A 15,994-nucleotide genomic window follows, 5' to 3' on the forward strand; every position below is an offset into this window, starting at 1 on the left:
ATCTAATCTTTTGTTTTTTCCACTTCTCTTCAATTCTCTGTGTCCGTTTAGACAAAAAGCTGGGAAGGAAGAATAAAAGTCTTCAAAAAGAATAAATCAGTATCAAAGCTACTCCAACATATTGCTGCCTTGTGTGGTGTAATTCTAGAGGTAACACAGCATGAAGACCAAGGCAAAGATGAATTTTGATCATTAGATTTTTTTTAAAAAGTGTCTTTGATTGAAATGAAAGTTTAATTTCCTGTTTGGTTTTACTGGCAGAACATTACTTCTCATTTAGGCCCAGCAGTGAAACAATTAGTGATTATAATATGTACTGTGACAAACCCTTACATCTATTTCCTATAATAGCCTGTGTAGAGAAAGAGAGAAAGGGAGAGTTTCTCTCTGATGGAAACCATAGCATGTAGGACGCAGAGGTCAGAATCAGATGATATTTTGCCCTGCTGTTCTGTCGCCAGATGAAACGGCAAGGATGATTTATGGAGACTGCTGTACGGCAGGCAGAGCAGAGAACAATGTTTTCACTGGCCCCAGCAGACACGGGCAAAATTGGGTTACTTGCAAAATGCAAAGACTCTGTCTAAGACTAACAAATTTAATCATGGTCATCCTCCCCTGCATGTTGTTTTTCATCTGGTTGGATTACAGAGGTTTCTCCTCTCTCATTGTGTCTCTTTGGCAAACACACGTCGTCCTGGTCAAATCAGTTACACAACTACATTGTTAAACATCTATACCTGTCTCCGGGAGCCCAACACACATTCATACACTTTGGATTCATTCATGGCAAGGCAATCATTTTTAGAAAATGTGTGGAGGCAGATGCAATGATGGGGGATTTAGAATTTGAGCTAGAATAAATCCTTTGCTGCCTTCACCTCTTAACTCCTCATTTACATGGACAACAAGTCATAAAAAATGGCCAAAAATCCTTAGGTCACTGTAGGCCTGCAGCTGATAAGAAAAACTATCAAGGAAGTTACACTGAAGACAATATTTTCCAGATGAAAATAGGTTGAGGGGGATTTGTGCTTTCTGCAGGTCATTATTACCTCCTCATCATTTACCTGCTCATATATTGACTGTGGAGATTTCATATTCATCTGTTCAGGGTTCAGCTACCCAGGGAAGGAAATGCAATCAACTGACTTTGCTGCTGAGGTTTCTGCTTGCATTTTAATTTGTGTTTGGCGCTTCCTGCTGCAGCGCTGTCACTGTGGGCCTTTGTGCTGCATTTGAGATGCAAAGAAACAAGCGAACACTTCTATTTTAAACCAAAGTCCACGCACAACCTTTATCTCTGCCCCCTCCAATTTGGCGTGTTACCTTGTCATCGTGGCGATCGATATGCCTGGGTAATGGCTGCCTGGAGAGCAGCACCTCCTGAATGACAGTTCTGGGAGCAGGGCTGAGTGATGGAGCATTGTTGCCAGCTTAATTAACTTCCAGTTGAGTCTTCAGCGAATGCATTCAGCACCCCACCAACATCTTCCTCACTGCATCATTCCTCTTTCCATCCCCACCTCTACCCTGTTATCCTAAGCATAAACAACATGCCAATTAAAAAGGATGCTTGCACTTTCAAGCCGTTGTTCTTTACACACAAGTTTCGTAATACATATTCATTCTGTTGTTATAAGATTTTGTGCAGGATAATTTATTATAGACCAAACAATGTTTGTCCGCTGATAGAAAGTTTCCCTTGTGTCCTAAAGACATTTTTTACACACACGCCTTGTTTATACAGAAGCCCAGCGATGCCAGAAGAGACTGTATAGAGACATCCATTGCGCTTCAGTAGCTGCAAATTACCATTAAAGATTTCAATTTTCCCCCTGTCACTTCAGTTTTAAGTCAAAAGCTAATTTGCTTGCCTCGTGGCAAAGGAGATCAATAGATTGATTCGAGAGAATGAAGGTAAGGTCGGGGTAATGTTGAAGAAAGGGTTTTCAGGACCGTTTCATGGAATAAAAGATGAACCATGGGAAAGGTACTCTTCACAGTTCAGCTGTTTAAAGTGGATCCTTAAGAGCACAGAGCCCAACAGATGGACTGAGCTCATATAGTGCTTTGCTAGTCATACTGACCAGTTATCCAGTGGTACTCATTAAACTCTTTATATCGTTCAAATTTAAACATTTTTGTAGATGTTTATAACGTGTAACAGAAACAAAACAATTAAAAGCACATTTTTGCTTTTTACACAGTTTTACATTATTATCCAACAGTCACTATGAGTGAAAGTGAGTCACATGTTCCATCCTCCTCATGTTTCACACAGGAAGATCAACAATGGAGCACTTCCTCCAACATTCATTAGGAAATGATTGTTGGGTTCTCAGTACATAAACTTTCAATGCTTCAGTTTAATGGATCATAAAACAATGTTTGTATAAACCATTAGGACATTGTTCAAAAGTGAAGTTGTTATAACAAGGTGGAAGTATCTTATGATTGACACATTTTGGATTAACCAGTAGCTTTAGCTTAAGACCAACCATACGCCATGTCAGCAAATAAAGTCCAAATTAAAAACTCATTAAACGGATGACAATCATGACAAGCATGGATAGTCATTCAGCAACAGTAATTATAGACCTATTGATATTATTCTGTTCACAATTTTTAGCTTGAATTTAATGTCAATTTAATTTGCATTTTATTCAGAAAAGATTGAATAGGAGCAATGTTACATTTTTTTGTTTGTTTTGTTATTTTACAATTCAAAATTTGAGGAAAACAGTTTTTATTTATTTTATTTTAAGACAACTCTTAAATGAGTCATCAGATGCATAGATATACCAGTCAGCTTTTTGGGGATATTAAAAGTATACCAATTTTTTAACTTTGCAGATGCTGCTAGAAATAGAAACCAAGCTCATATAAATTAGCTATTGGTGGAGCTAACACTACGTTTTGTGGGATGCTTCTCCATCTGACTTAAAAGCTTGAAGACTCAGCTGAGGAGCTTCACAAGAATTACACAAATCTTTTTATTTTCCTCTGATTTTACCACCATCCCAGCAACAATTCATTTTTGATTTCCCACTTGGGTGAGCCCACCTGGCTAGTGGTTGTGGTAGCAGAGGAACTGATTTTTATTTGATTTTTTAAAATCCGATAATATGTCTGCAGTTTTAAAAGCAGACTTTACCTGTTACACACCAAAACCAAAAGTCATTTGGTTTTTCCAGGTCGGGTAAACATAAGTCCCTATATGAATAATCAGTGAGGCAAATGCAGATATTCCACTCCTTCTGCTAATTCTGGCTGATCCTCAGGAATTCCAGGGGCCAATAGGATGATAAAGTTCCTTGGAATGTTCCCAGAAAAGCCAAACAACTGACACCGTTTTATGCGGATGAGTAACAGTTTGACCCCAACCACTCACCCACTCTCCAAATCTAGCCCATCCACCCAACAGAGGAAGCTCCTTTCAGCTGCTTGCATCCCGCATCTTATTATTTTAGCCATTATCCATGTATTATCCAAAGGTGAGAGTTTGAACCTAAAAATACCAGCAAACTGGGAGGTTTACATTTTAAGTAAAACTGCTACCTCCACAACCTGACCTTGAATAAATGGAAGACAATGGACAATAGAGTTAGGTTGCAATTGTACATTTTTTTGTGTTGAGGCCATAATTAAAGATATGTCTCTTTCTTACAATTAAGCACTTTTTTACTCTGTTGCAGGTCATGTACGCAGCAGTCACAGGGGAATCCATCTTGCCAAGACCCACATGATGTGTGTGGGAGAGGCAAATTGGCACAGTTTGCAGTTATCCCTCTGAGTAGTGAGACCTTTCTTCACTGTAGTAGATAAAGAAGTCAAACCATATATATAAGTAAAGACATTTTGCTCTCATGTGATCAGAGCTCCTTCCTACTCATTTTTCATTTCCTTTAAAAGACTTGAACCAAACTGAACTCCTTAAAGATTTTTTCTCCACACTCATGTTGTGTGTAACTTGTTTTGAGAAAGAAAACCACCCAGTCAGTGCCAATAAGCAATCCATTCCCTTCTTTCTTTTGTTTATTTATTTTATTTTTTTTAGAAAATACTGTGATATTTTATTAAAAATGTTGCAGAAAAAATTTATACAGGGGTCCAGCCAGAAATAGGTCTATTATCACTTAAGGCAAAACTGCAAAGAAATAAAACAAACTAAGGATTTTAAAACTACAATAAAAACCCTTGTTAGCTTGACTGGATTGGGGACCAAATGACAAGAATATACCTTTTTATACAATTTATAAATGCAGCGTAAAATTGTGTGGATGTAATTCTTTTTCTCCTGATATAGGATGCAAAATGGAAAGGGCATTAATGGGTACTTATTTTGTTTTCATAGTAATTAATATTAATATTTACACTCATTCACTTGCTTGTGTAAACCAAAATATCACAAGTCTGGCACAATATTTTACATATTGCTAGCATATGACAATTGGAAATATCTAACATAGATGTCTTTACAAACATATCCAACTAATATTATTACAAAAATTCACTGCCTTTTTTATTCCTAAAGAATACATTGCTGGTCACATTGTAAGCTCAGGCAGAGCTGAGATTGCAAGACAAAAATAAGCTGGAAAAAAAAATCCACAAAGAAAAGCAATAGAAGCAGAACAGGATGAGATCCAGTCAGACTGAAAATACTGAGTTAATCTCCTTTCCGGACCTTGAGTGTCTTAAAAAGTGAACATCAACCAACACACAAGACAGTACTGCATATGATGAACCGAAGAAATCTCCTCTGATGGGATTGTGTTCGCATTTTGGTCATTCTGACAAAACTAATGAAACACAAGCTGTAGCCAGAAAAAAAAAAAAAGATTATTTTTTTGGGATATATTTACACACACAAAACTGAAAGCACAAGCCAAAACAAAAAAAGAACCATCCCAGCAAAAAAAATAAAACCAAAAACAAATCAAATATAGAAATAGCTCTTTGTATTTTTTAAAATCTTTTTAAAAACATCTTTTACTGTATTTGCACGCATAATTATATTCCCTTTTAGTTTTCTTCTTCTTTTTTTTTTAATTTTTTTTTTTTGCAAAGTTTTCATAAATACATATCAGGCTGGGGTGTAGAATTGTGTGCCCAGATCAGGTGTCCGACGCAGGAAAGATTCTGAAAAGATGAAGCTTCTTTGTTGCTGTTTTGTTGTCTTGTGTATTTCTGGCTCAAAAACCTTCATAAAGGCTTTTTTGCCCCTTATAAGGATATTAACAGTCAGTCCTGGTTGCTTTCTTTTAAGTAAAATCTTCTATGAAGCTCTGCTTCAAAAAGAGTTACTAATGTAACATTCATTCTGAATTTCTTGAGAAGTTTATGAGCAATGCACCCTTTTCAAGAAGGCGTGATAACAAAATATCATCTGCTTAGACTCGGAGTCTGTGCTTTTCACAGTTAATTTCACATATTTGCTTTGTGTTGGAATCTGGATTGGTCCCGGCCCAGTTCAGCTATACCCGTGTTGTCGAGTGGCCGTGGGGCAAATTGGTACTGTTCTGGCTCCCGCCAAACGTGTTGAAGTTGTGCAGAGGCTGCATGCCAGCCAGTGAGTTGGGGATCATTGTGATAGTGCTGGGCGTCATCAGCGGGATGTCGTCAGGCGACCGGCGTAGTGTGAGGGTGTAGTCAGGGGGACAGGTGAGCCGCAGTGTGTCGTGGCTCTGCAGGGACTCACACTCGTGGTGATGTTCGTGCTCAAGCTGCTGCTGCTTCATCTGTAAAGACATCAGCTCCTCACTCTGCATGTGTGCCACATCGTTGGCTGTAGTAGAAGTGTTCGCTGGGGCAGAGTTGCGCTGCGGGGTTGGAACTCGGCGGTTGGACTCGTGTCGCCGCTTGTCTTTCTTGTAGTAGAGTGCCGCGAAGGCGAGGATGTTGAGAAACAGCAGCGACGCCCCTACAGCGATGGTGACACTGAGCTCAGTGGAGTAGTCTCTCTTGGTCTCAATCATGACGGTTGATTCCTCAGTCAGGTCTCCGCTCTTGCGTTGGTCTGTGGTTTGCTTGGTGTTAGCAGAAGGGACTCCTGGATGGCGTGTGGTGGACGGCCAGTTGTTTTTCCCTGGAAAGCGTTTGGTGTAAGGGTACGGGGTGGTGTCCTGCGGCGGTATCTTGGTGGTGGTGGACACATACTGGAAAAACTCATTTATATTGTGAAGATGTGGAACAAGTTCCAGCCAGAACGCAACCTTGGTAGCCCGGTAGTGATCCCGTACTCTTGGCTTTAGGCCAATGTGAAGGTAGAGCTGGTCTTTGGGGTTGTATTTAGTCCAGGCTACTTCTTCAAACCGGTTAGGCTTTGTGTGGATGAATTTTGTGTCTTGTGGAACTGGCTGATTTGGATCTCTGAAAGAGAGAAAAACAAAAACAATATTCTTAGTAAAAATTTTAATTCAAAACCCATTCAGTAAAGTCTTTTCCTATCAATCACATGGCAACAGAGAGTTGCTCTGTTGCAGTTTTTCATATACTCACAACACAATTCGTTGTGTTTTGACAAGGTAATGGATTATTGTATAGGGATTGAATTTTTAAAGGTTTCTTACATCACCCTGAACAAACCAACTGCAGTGTGAAACATGGTTGCATCAGCCTCATGCTGTGGGAATGCTTACATCAGCAGGGACAAAGAAGCTGGTAGAAGGTGGATGGAGTTAAATCCAGGAATATCCGGGAAGAAAAGCTGTTTGCAGAATTCTTAAGACTCGGGGGAAGGTTCACCTTCCAACAGGACAACCACCCTAAAAATACAGCCAGAGCTACGATCGAAACGTTCATATCAATGATATCGACTATCAATAGTCAATGACAGGTATTCTCAATGTCTTAGATCTTTTCCTGGATGGGTGTGAATACTTTTTACATAAGTATCAGTGTTTAGAATCTAAACCAAACCAAAGCAAGTATCTGTTGTTTCACTGAGGACTAATGTATGTCATGTACAGCTGAGTTATTACCACATCTCTTCAAAAGTAATGAATTTCCAAGTGCTGGTTTATTTTCAGCACATTTTATTACAAAAATCATAGGATTGTTTTAGTTCTTTTCTTCTTAGTATGAGGTTTTCTTCTTATATGTTAGAAATACTTTGTTGTTTTATTATGGATTTTTGAATCCATGATAAATCTAATCCTAAGATTGCCCTCTCGCTGCTCTAGTGATGCATAAAGCAAAATGTATTTATTTGTACGTTAATTTAAGGGTTATAGATGTATTTCATCACTAAGCAGTAATACCACAGTCTCCTGTGTTCTCTCAGCTTTGCTCTGTTTGAGGTCGATGCCAGAAGTCATTTGGCAAAACATAGGAAACCCAAAGGACAGGCTGCCTGTTCATTGTCCTTTAGATAATCTTGGTCCAAATAAAAAGACATAAATAAAATGAAATAAAAATAAAAGTCATGACAAAAAACATCATGAGTGATTGAAGAGAAATTTTCACACAAGGGTCAATGCCAGAAATCCACTGCTTAAAGGAAGGACTCATAGATCCCACTGGCAGCAGAGTAGTTCATGTTTTCACCTCTCTGATCAATCAGGTTATAACTTTTTTTTTGCAAAATGCAGACTCTGATTCTGATTCTATTTTATTACCCTTATATTTTATTTAACAGGATTTAAATAAAATATATTTTACGTATTTTATTAGAATCAGAATACTTTTATTTTTATTGTACCAAAATCTGTTTTTGAAAGAGAATCAGATATCTTTAGGTACATTGCTGTCTGTTGATGTCGATTCTGCTCAGATTGGACATTGGCCTCTTTTATCTGAACATCTTAGTCAGGAATCACTTATTCATGCAGATCTACTGTACATCCATTACCTACCTGTGAGTGTATTCACCTGTGAATAGGTGAATATACCATAGAAAAGTTTCACTTTCCTATTGTGTCAAATGCTTACTTTATGCAATAAAATACAAATTAATTATTTAAAATCATACAGTATTTTTTATTTTTATTTTGATAGGGCAATGTGATTCTGTAATATTTTAGGTGATGTCTCTCAGTGTTGATGTGTACCAACAATGGAAATTCTAGATCTCCATTATTAGTAAGAAAACATTAGAATAAATAAATCTACAGTGTGTCAAATACGTATGTTCCCTCACTGTGTTTTCTGAAAGGGGCCAAACAGCAGGTGTGGTTGAAATCATGCAGTGATGACAATCTGTGTGACGAGCTGGTTGGTAGATTAAAGCCAAAAAACAAAAAAAAATCACCCTGACTGCATTTGGATAGAGGGTCATACTAATCCTTTCTTGCCAATAACACACATTGATTGGGTCATGGTTAGGTTCTGGAACTTTTGTTTTTCTCCCTTGCAATCATATATTACTTCATGTTGTAGAAAATTCACCAAAAAAATCAAAATTTGTGAGTTATAATATTTGAAAATGCTAAAAAGTTAGTGGAGCATAAATAATTTTCCAAAACAAAATTAACTTGCCTGTTTTTCCTTTCCTATTTGTTTTTATTTGTGCCATTCAAAAAAACAAGGTTATCAAAAAAAATAAAATAACTGTCTCCTGCCTTTAATGCCTCCCTCACTACCTTTGGCAATCACAACTTCCTCATTGGAACCAGGAACTAAGCTGCTCGGCTCAAGCATCCCTGAAAGCTTCCCATGTTTCAGATGGATTCTGTTTTGGCAAACATTGATCCATTTTTCAGGACACACTGAGCCAGAAGCAGAGTTTTTTCTAGGATAATAAACTGGACCAGAACAATACTGTGCCCCTCACTCAGTCAGAAGAATTTTGCCCCGGAATCCATTCTAAATCTCCTGCAGAGTCATCACCGCTGAATTCTGCAGCCCATTAGGATGTTGGTGTCAGTTTATTGAGGGTCCTAACAAGGAACTGAAGAAAAGTGTGTACAAGTAATTGAGGCCTTTTGGGAGACAAAGTTGAGCAAAGATTTCTGAAACTAAGTAGTTACAAATTTTAGATGGTCTACTGATTTTTTTACACTAAAGGTGTGAAAGTCAATTTATATCTGCAAACACTAGAGCAGATTTCCAGTCAGTGGTTACAATCATGCAGCCCACTGGAGCCTCTTTATAAGACTCTTCACTATTTCATAAGATTTTGTTTGCTTTGTGCTGAATGCCCTGAATATTCCTATGTCATGTTCTGTGATTTTCTGTGTATTTATTTAGAGTTTTCTGTGTCCCTGAGTCTTCGTGTTGTGCTGTCCTCCCTTTGATTGTCCCCAGGTGTTTCTCGTCCCCGTAATTACCTCCTGTGTATTTAGTGTCACCTGTGTGTCTGTGTCTTTGTCGGGTCCTTGTCGAATGTGTGCTCAGTCCTTCGTGGTGTCCTTTGTGATACCAGTTGCTACCGACGTTGAGCCCTGGCTTCCGCTCAGTCGTGCTGCCTGTGTTTTTGGACTGTTTTGGATTTTTTGTTCATTAAATCCTTATTATTCATCTAACCTGGTTCCATCTGTGTCTGCCTCACCACCATTTCATGACATCCTACTTCTAAAAATCATTTACAGGCTTATTATTTTTCTATTTCTAAATTTGCTTCTTCACAGGATTTAAATGGCAGCAATTTAAAATTTTACCAGAGTCAAAAAAAAAAAATTCTAATTTGATTGGTGACCATGAATGAAGAAGTATCACTTTGCTCTAGCTGGATAAATCCTCCTATATGTTAGAGAGTGTGCCTGTTTGTATGTACAATGGTAACACAATATTCATGTTTTACCAAAATATTTGACCCAAGTCATGGTTTATTTGATTATATGCAAACATTAAAAAAAATATATATATATTATAATTCTCATACTTATAATTCAGTTAACTGTGGAATAAAGGGAAGTTTTAGTCAGATTTAACATCAAATAAAATTAATATAATTTTCTTATAACTTAAGTATGCAATTATTTGGTGTCAACAGTACCACTGGTAGATGATAAAAGCAGCACCTCTGCCTGATTAAACTGCCTCCTTAGGAAGGGTCAAAACAGTCATCCAGTAAGGTTCGCCCTCCAGCTGGTAGCTGCATATGGAGCCACACAAAAACGATTGCTGGCATGTGGTAAGAGTTCCCTCAAGGCCTGTCATTGCTGTAGAAACATATGTTAGAACAGACATCACCCTTCCCACTGAATGCTTTAGAGATAGATTAAACAGAACACTTTAAACCTTCCTTGCCTATAGAACCGCCAATCTCTATTTATGTCCAGATTTTTGTAATGATTGAGATTTATTTTCTCTCCTCCATGACTAATTTTACCAAACACTCCCTCCATTTCTTCTGGTAAGTAAATTAAAAGTGAAATAAACATCACCAGTGTTATGCAACAGATGCTGTAATGGACTTGGAGAAGCTGGAATGAATTCAGTGTTGCCTCCCTCTGGTGTCTTTTAGATGTGTATGAACAATATTTGCATTGTTACACTGCAAGGAGACATTTTTCCAATCAATAAAATGTAACTTGAGACTGAAATATATTTGTAAGTCATCTGACTGGGATGCCTCCTGGGATCCTCCTAGAAATGGGAACACGGTCTGTTTACTTTCCTAGGAGGAATGTTCTACTCCAAGAGTTTACGATAGTTTCCCAACAAGTTGTTTCCAAGTTTGGTGGAGTCAATGTAAACCTTTGCAGGGTAGTGTTCAAGAAGTTATTTTCTACCAAATGTCTTTGAGTTTTTTATCTGATCACTGCACTTTCTCCGAAGCCTCCTTTAAGTCATGTAGTTGTTCAAAATAAAACTGAAGTCATGCTATGTGTTCAGCTTCAAGACCTGTTATGGGGTAGTGTGTCTTTCTAATGAAAGTCCCGTTTGGATTCAGATCCTTAAAAAGCTCATCTGTAGTTATATGCTGGTCCCTCACCTTTTTATCATCAGCATCGCCTCATACGGTGGACTCCAGAAAGATGGTGATTAATGGTAATTTTATATATTACCATTACCGTTCTTCCATTTAGAAGAAATGGAAGAAGTAGCTTCCATTTCCAAATAGCTCTTTGGTTTTACCTTTTCAGGTTCAAATGAAAATCAAATGCAGTTAAAGATTTCTGGGTTCAAATCTTTCCTAAAGACTTCTGCATGGAGTCTTTAGGTTCTGCCGGTGTATGTGTCGGTACTCTCTGGTGTCTTCTTCACACAGTTCAAAACATGCATGGGTAAGAAGACAGTCAAAATGTGCATGTCAGTAGGTCTCCCAACCATCACTAGAGCCAGTGTATGTGTGTCACCGCAAAGACAAAGTGGGTATAAAAAATGGATAAATGGTGTGTTTCACACACACAACATGATGGGCTCAAACATTTCTGATCGATTGAAGTGTTGGTGCCATATGGAGACTAAGATAAAGTGCCAGAATCCAAGTTAGAACATAAGTGTCACCTTCACTCAATGGGATAAAAATCAAGTGAAGATTTACAGTAGAAAAAAGGTCTTTACCTACACTGTAAAAAATCAAACATTTGCTTTTGCTTCATTTGGTATTAATCAGACTAACTTTTTTATGAATTACAAAATGTACTTTTATCTGAAGAACAGCAGAGTAAGATACATTTTTAATTTTAACCTCTGAATTTTTTTTCTAATTTCTTAGTATTTGGTCAAATCTTTCAAATTTACAACTTGGGTCAAAAGATTTGGTTTGGTGTAATTTTCACCAATTCCTCTGAACAGAACCGTTGTTACTGGGTTCAGATTGTAGACCAACAATCCTCTTAAACAGGATGATTGGTGGCCATTACTATACTGTTCATAAAATAGTTTGAACAGAGGAAGGAGGAAACTTCAGATATCATAAAAGTCCACAATTCTGTTTCACATATTTGGACAGATCTCCTTTTGATTTTGTACAAGAAGCCAAAGTGTTTTACATGCTGCCTTAACTTATATCTACAGTTTCAGCTGTTGATGTGATCCAAAGTTTGTTAACTGACCCATCAGGAACAATAAATTTGCTGAATGTTTGCTTCTGATTTCAAAGAAACATATTTTGTTTCACCATTCTGGCTTCCAGCAAACATAAATTGTCAGAACTGACTGATCTGAAACATGAACATTATAGTTTAATTTATTGTCAGACAGAGTGTTAATCTGACAAGACATCTGATTTAACTTTGTATACGATGGGCTTTTTCTGAAATTTTTGTAAGTTATTTTTTCTATTAAAATCAAGCAATCAAGAAAAATGGAAACTGTATTTTTTTTTCCAAAGTGAACACACTTACATATCGCTACCTTCCTAAGTCATTTTTTGCCAAAACATGATTGAGGCACAAAAAATGTCTTGAGGTATTATTTTAGGAAAGTGACGATATGCAACAGAAGATCAAATATTTATCACGTCCAGTTTTTCTATATTTCTAATTACGTCTGCCATTTTCTATCAAATCAGAACAATCTGAGGTGATCACAACTGGAGACTTTGCAGCGAGGTGGGGAGGCTTGCTGAGAAACAGCAACTCTCCAAGTGATAAATTTGCTTTCAGTAAACGCCGTCTTGGAAGTGCATAAAAAAAGCAGCAAGAGAAAAGAGCCTACCCAAAATGTGTGTGAGGAGACCAATCCCCCCGCTGATCAAGCATCAATTGAATTGGAGCCAAACAGCAAGCGGTGAAATGCTGCAGACTATCATGCTGATCAAGACTTTATTTATTCGCCTTAAAGTGAATTTTCAGTGTGACTGGGCCGCAAACAACCTGATGCCTAATCTCAAGGTGTGAGTGAACCAAAGAAACGTGATCCAAATATAAATAGCAAGCAAATCCAGCACTACAGCAGCACCAGGGCAGGATTTAATGTGTTTTATTAACCCCCACTTGATCTCTGTGACTCACAGACTAATCGTTAAACAGCTAATCATAGTAACAATATTTGTTGATACCCTGTCCCCGAATCCAGGTTTGGAGCATTAATAGTAAATGTTTTTTTTAGAAAACATTTAGCTGGTAATTTGATTTATCAAGAGGTGTCTAGAGCTTTATACGCATATCTTTGGTTATGAGAGTGCAATGTGAGCAATAAGACAATTTTCTCTTTAAACTGTTTTTAAAAAGCCTTTCTTGTTCAGTCTTTTTCTAATTATCCTGTCATTGTGTTTAGCATTTTAAATGAGGCCAGTAGAGGCTGGGATGAAGCTGTTAGGTGTTTTGCAGTTTCTCACAGAGCATTTTGACCAATGGCCAGATGGTCAGTAGCTACTGGCACTAGATTATTGTATTTCTTGATTTTCACACTTAATCATGCATTTTTAAAATATTAACTGAATAATGTATCTATTTATTCATTTTCATCTATTTATTTGTTTGTATTTTGCATTTATATTTACATGAGCCTATGTAAAAAAATATTTCACAAGTCATTTTTTTATTCATCATGGTAAGCGACTTTTTTAGTTGCTTACCATGTCACTGAATGAAGGATGAATTGAAAAATGTACTTGAACATGCTTGATAAGAATCTGCAGATGAAATACAAGTAGCTATTTTAGCAAGACATTTATACAACACACTTTGTGTTGGAATAAAGTATAGCCTTTACAATAAAATGCTGCTCTGAATCAATTAAAATACTTATGAAAACCTGAAGTGGCCTCCAGAACCAGTTTGTGTGGAAAAATGATTCAAAATCTGCTGTAGTTTCTTGATATAGGAGGCATTTTGATGCTGTCATTACCAAAACCATATTTTCTAATAAATATTAAATAAGTTCAAGACAACTTTTTCAATAATTATTCCTTAACTCAACATAGCAAATACAGTATATGTGAGAAAAACTAGGTGAATATTATGTAGGGCACCACATTTCTAGGTGTCATTTATAAATAACTAACATGAACTGAAGTGAAAATAAGCCTGTTTAATAGCCGTCTATAGTAAATCACAATGAGAAAAGACAAGGATAAGAAAAAATGTTTAAGAAAAACTTGAAACTTACCCTGTTTTAGCAAAATTAGTCCAGTAGGTCATGACGACTGCACTCAGCATCACATCGTTCTTTGAGAAATTGCAGTTAAAAAGATCTGTGGGGCCGATCATAGGGATCCCAAACACATATGGTACCTCGTCACCATGGGCCGAATCAGCCCAGCTGGGCTTCATGTCACTTTGACAGTGGTGGTAAAAAGCATAAAAGTAGGTGGGGGAGCCGTATTGGGCATGAAGGTCAGCTGTGGCCACAGCTGGCGCCACCCACTGGTGGTCGGTGAAGAGCGCCACAAGGGTCTTGCGACGGGTTTCTGGATTTTCCTTGTCTGCCCAGTCGGTGTACATGAATTTGATAGTTTCCCGCAGAGTGTCCTTTCCCTCTGGGTATCCATAGAGATGATCCACAAAGTCTGACACTGCAAAGTCAAAGTCATTGGCAGACACTCCATCCTCACTGTCCACAATGCCGTCAACAAATTTGAACCCCTCGCCCTGGTTGACGCCCAGCATGATGTCGTAGTTCAGAAACTCCCCTTGTTCCATGAGAATCTGTGGGTCGTCTGGGATTACGTCGCCGTCAATGACAGGCCCAAAAGCAATGTGATACTTCGCAGGTGTGACGTACTGCTCAATCAGCTCCTTGTAGTTTTTCTTTTGCAGGCATTCCACCAGGTCGATGGTGTCCAGCATGTTGCAGCCCACCTTCTCAGCGAGGGATCGGGTGTACTTTGCAGGCTGGTAATTGACGGCCCAGCTGGACAGCGCTGTCCCACTCTGGATGATGGCTTTCTGAAACAGATCTGAGATACACACTGATATTAGTGAAACACTTCAAAGAACACCACTTCTCTTTTATTGGCTACACACATTATCCAAAAAGATGAGAATGTGTAAAAATTAAACATTAGGAATAATTAGAAATTCTGATTTAACTGGCATACACAGTGTGGTGATAAAGTGTTTGCCCCTTTCTACATTCTGGTTTTGTTTCTTTCTTCTCAACCTGGCCATATGTGAGAAAGTAATTGACCCCTAACTGGGAAGACCAACCTAGATCACAATAACTTCCATCTATATATAACTGGTAACGACTCTTTAACATCACGGTTGAGGAACTTTGGTCTACTGTGTTTTGTAGTTTTTCTTTTTTAATTCAGCCAAATTAAAATGTAATATATATATATATATATATATATATATATATATATATATATATATATATATATATATATATATACTTTTTTGATAATTTAAACTCTTAGATTGGGATTCAGGACGTTCCTGTACCATCGCTTTGGTTTTGTGACCCATCTGGACATGAACACGCTGGTGTGCTTTGGATCATTGTTCTCCTGAACAACTCAAGTGTCCTGGAGTTCAAAATCACAAACTGAACTTTCCTCTGCAGGATTTTCAGCTAGAGAGCAGAATTTATGACTCCATCAATTATAACAAGTCATTCAAGTCCTGAAGCAGCAAAGCAGCCCTACATCATCACTGTCACCACCCTGACTATAGGTATGATTATCTTTCTCTGAAATGCTGTCGGTTTCACGGAGCAGGATGCACACTATGATTTCCCCAATAGTCTTGTGGATCATCATGATGTTTTTTGATAAATTTAAGATGGACCTTTGCATTATTTTTGCTCAGCAGTGGTTCTGCCCTCATTTCTCTTTCTTATTTAGGAGTAATTAGTTCTGACTCTAACTGTGACAGGATCTAGATGGTTATAAATGTTTTTCTGGGATTTTCTGGGATAAATGAGGGCTACCTTTGAATTGGATTAAACCACTTGTCATTTCTACAACATTCATTCAACACATGAAGCCGACTTACCCCAACAGACGTTAGCTAGGAGAAACAGGTTGACGTCTACCACCCTCAACAAAACACAGGGAGATGTGAGGATCTTGATCTGTCCTCAAAATGTTTTGGGAAAGTGGCTAATGTCTTTCCTTTTCATCTATTCTTGGATTATTTTTACATGGACAATATTTATTGCCTACATTTGAAAACGAAAAAGAACAAAATGAGGGTTTTGAAGTGGCTTTGTA

At 37.8% G+C, this 15,994-nt stretch overlaps 1 protein-coding gene across 1 annotated transcript in view; it reads right to left on the reverse strand.

The window, feature by feature from the left end:
* Window positions 1–4,020: 4,020 nt before the first annotated feature.
* Window positions 4,021–15,994, reverse strand: part of nlgn4xa (neuroligin 4 X-linked a) — a 90,392-nt gene continuing 78,418 nt past the window's right edge. The window contains exons 5-6 of the mRNA XM_028011466.1: window positions 13,948–14,737; window positions 4,021–6,375 (exon numbers count right to left, since the gene is read on the reverse strand). Coding sequence (XP_027867267.1) covers window positions 5,481–6,375; window positions 13,948–14,737 — 1,685 coding nt within the window. The 3' untranslated portion in view covers window positions 4,021–5,480. The remainder of the gene's footprint in view (window positions 6,376–13,947; window positions 14,738–15,994) is intronic.

This window comes from Xiphophorus couchianus, chromosome 24 (genome assembly GCF_001444195.1).
Source record: "Xiphophorus couchianus chromosome 24, X_couchianus-1.0, whole genome shotgun sequence".
NCBI lineage: Eukaryota > Metazoa > Chordata > Actinopteri > Cyprinodontiformes > Poeciliidae > Xiphophorus > Xiphophorus couchianus.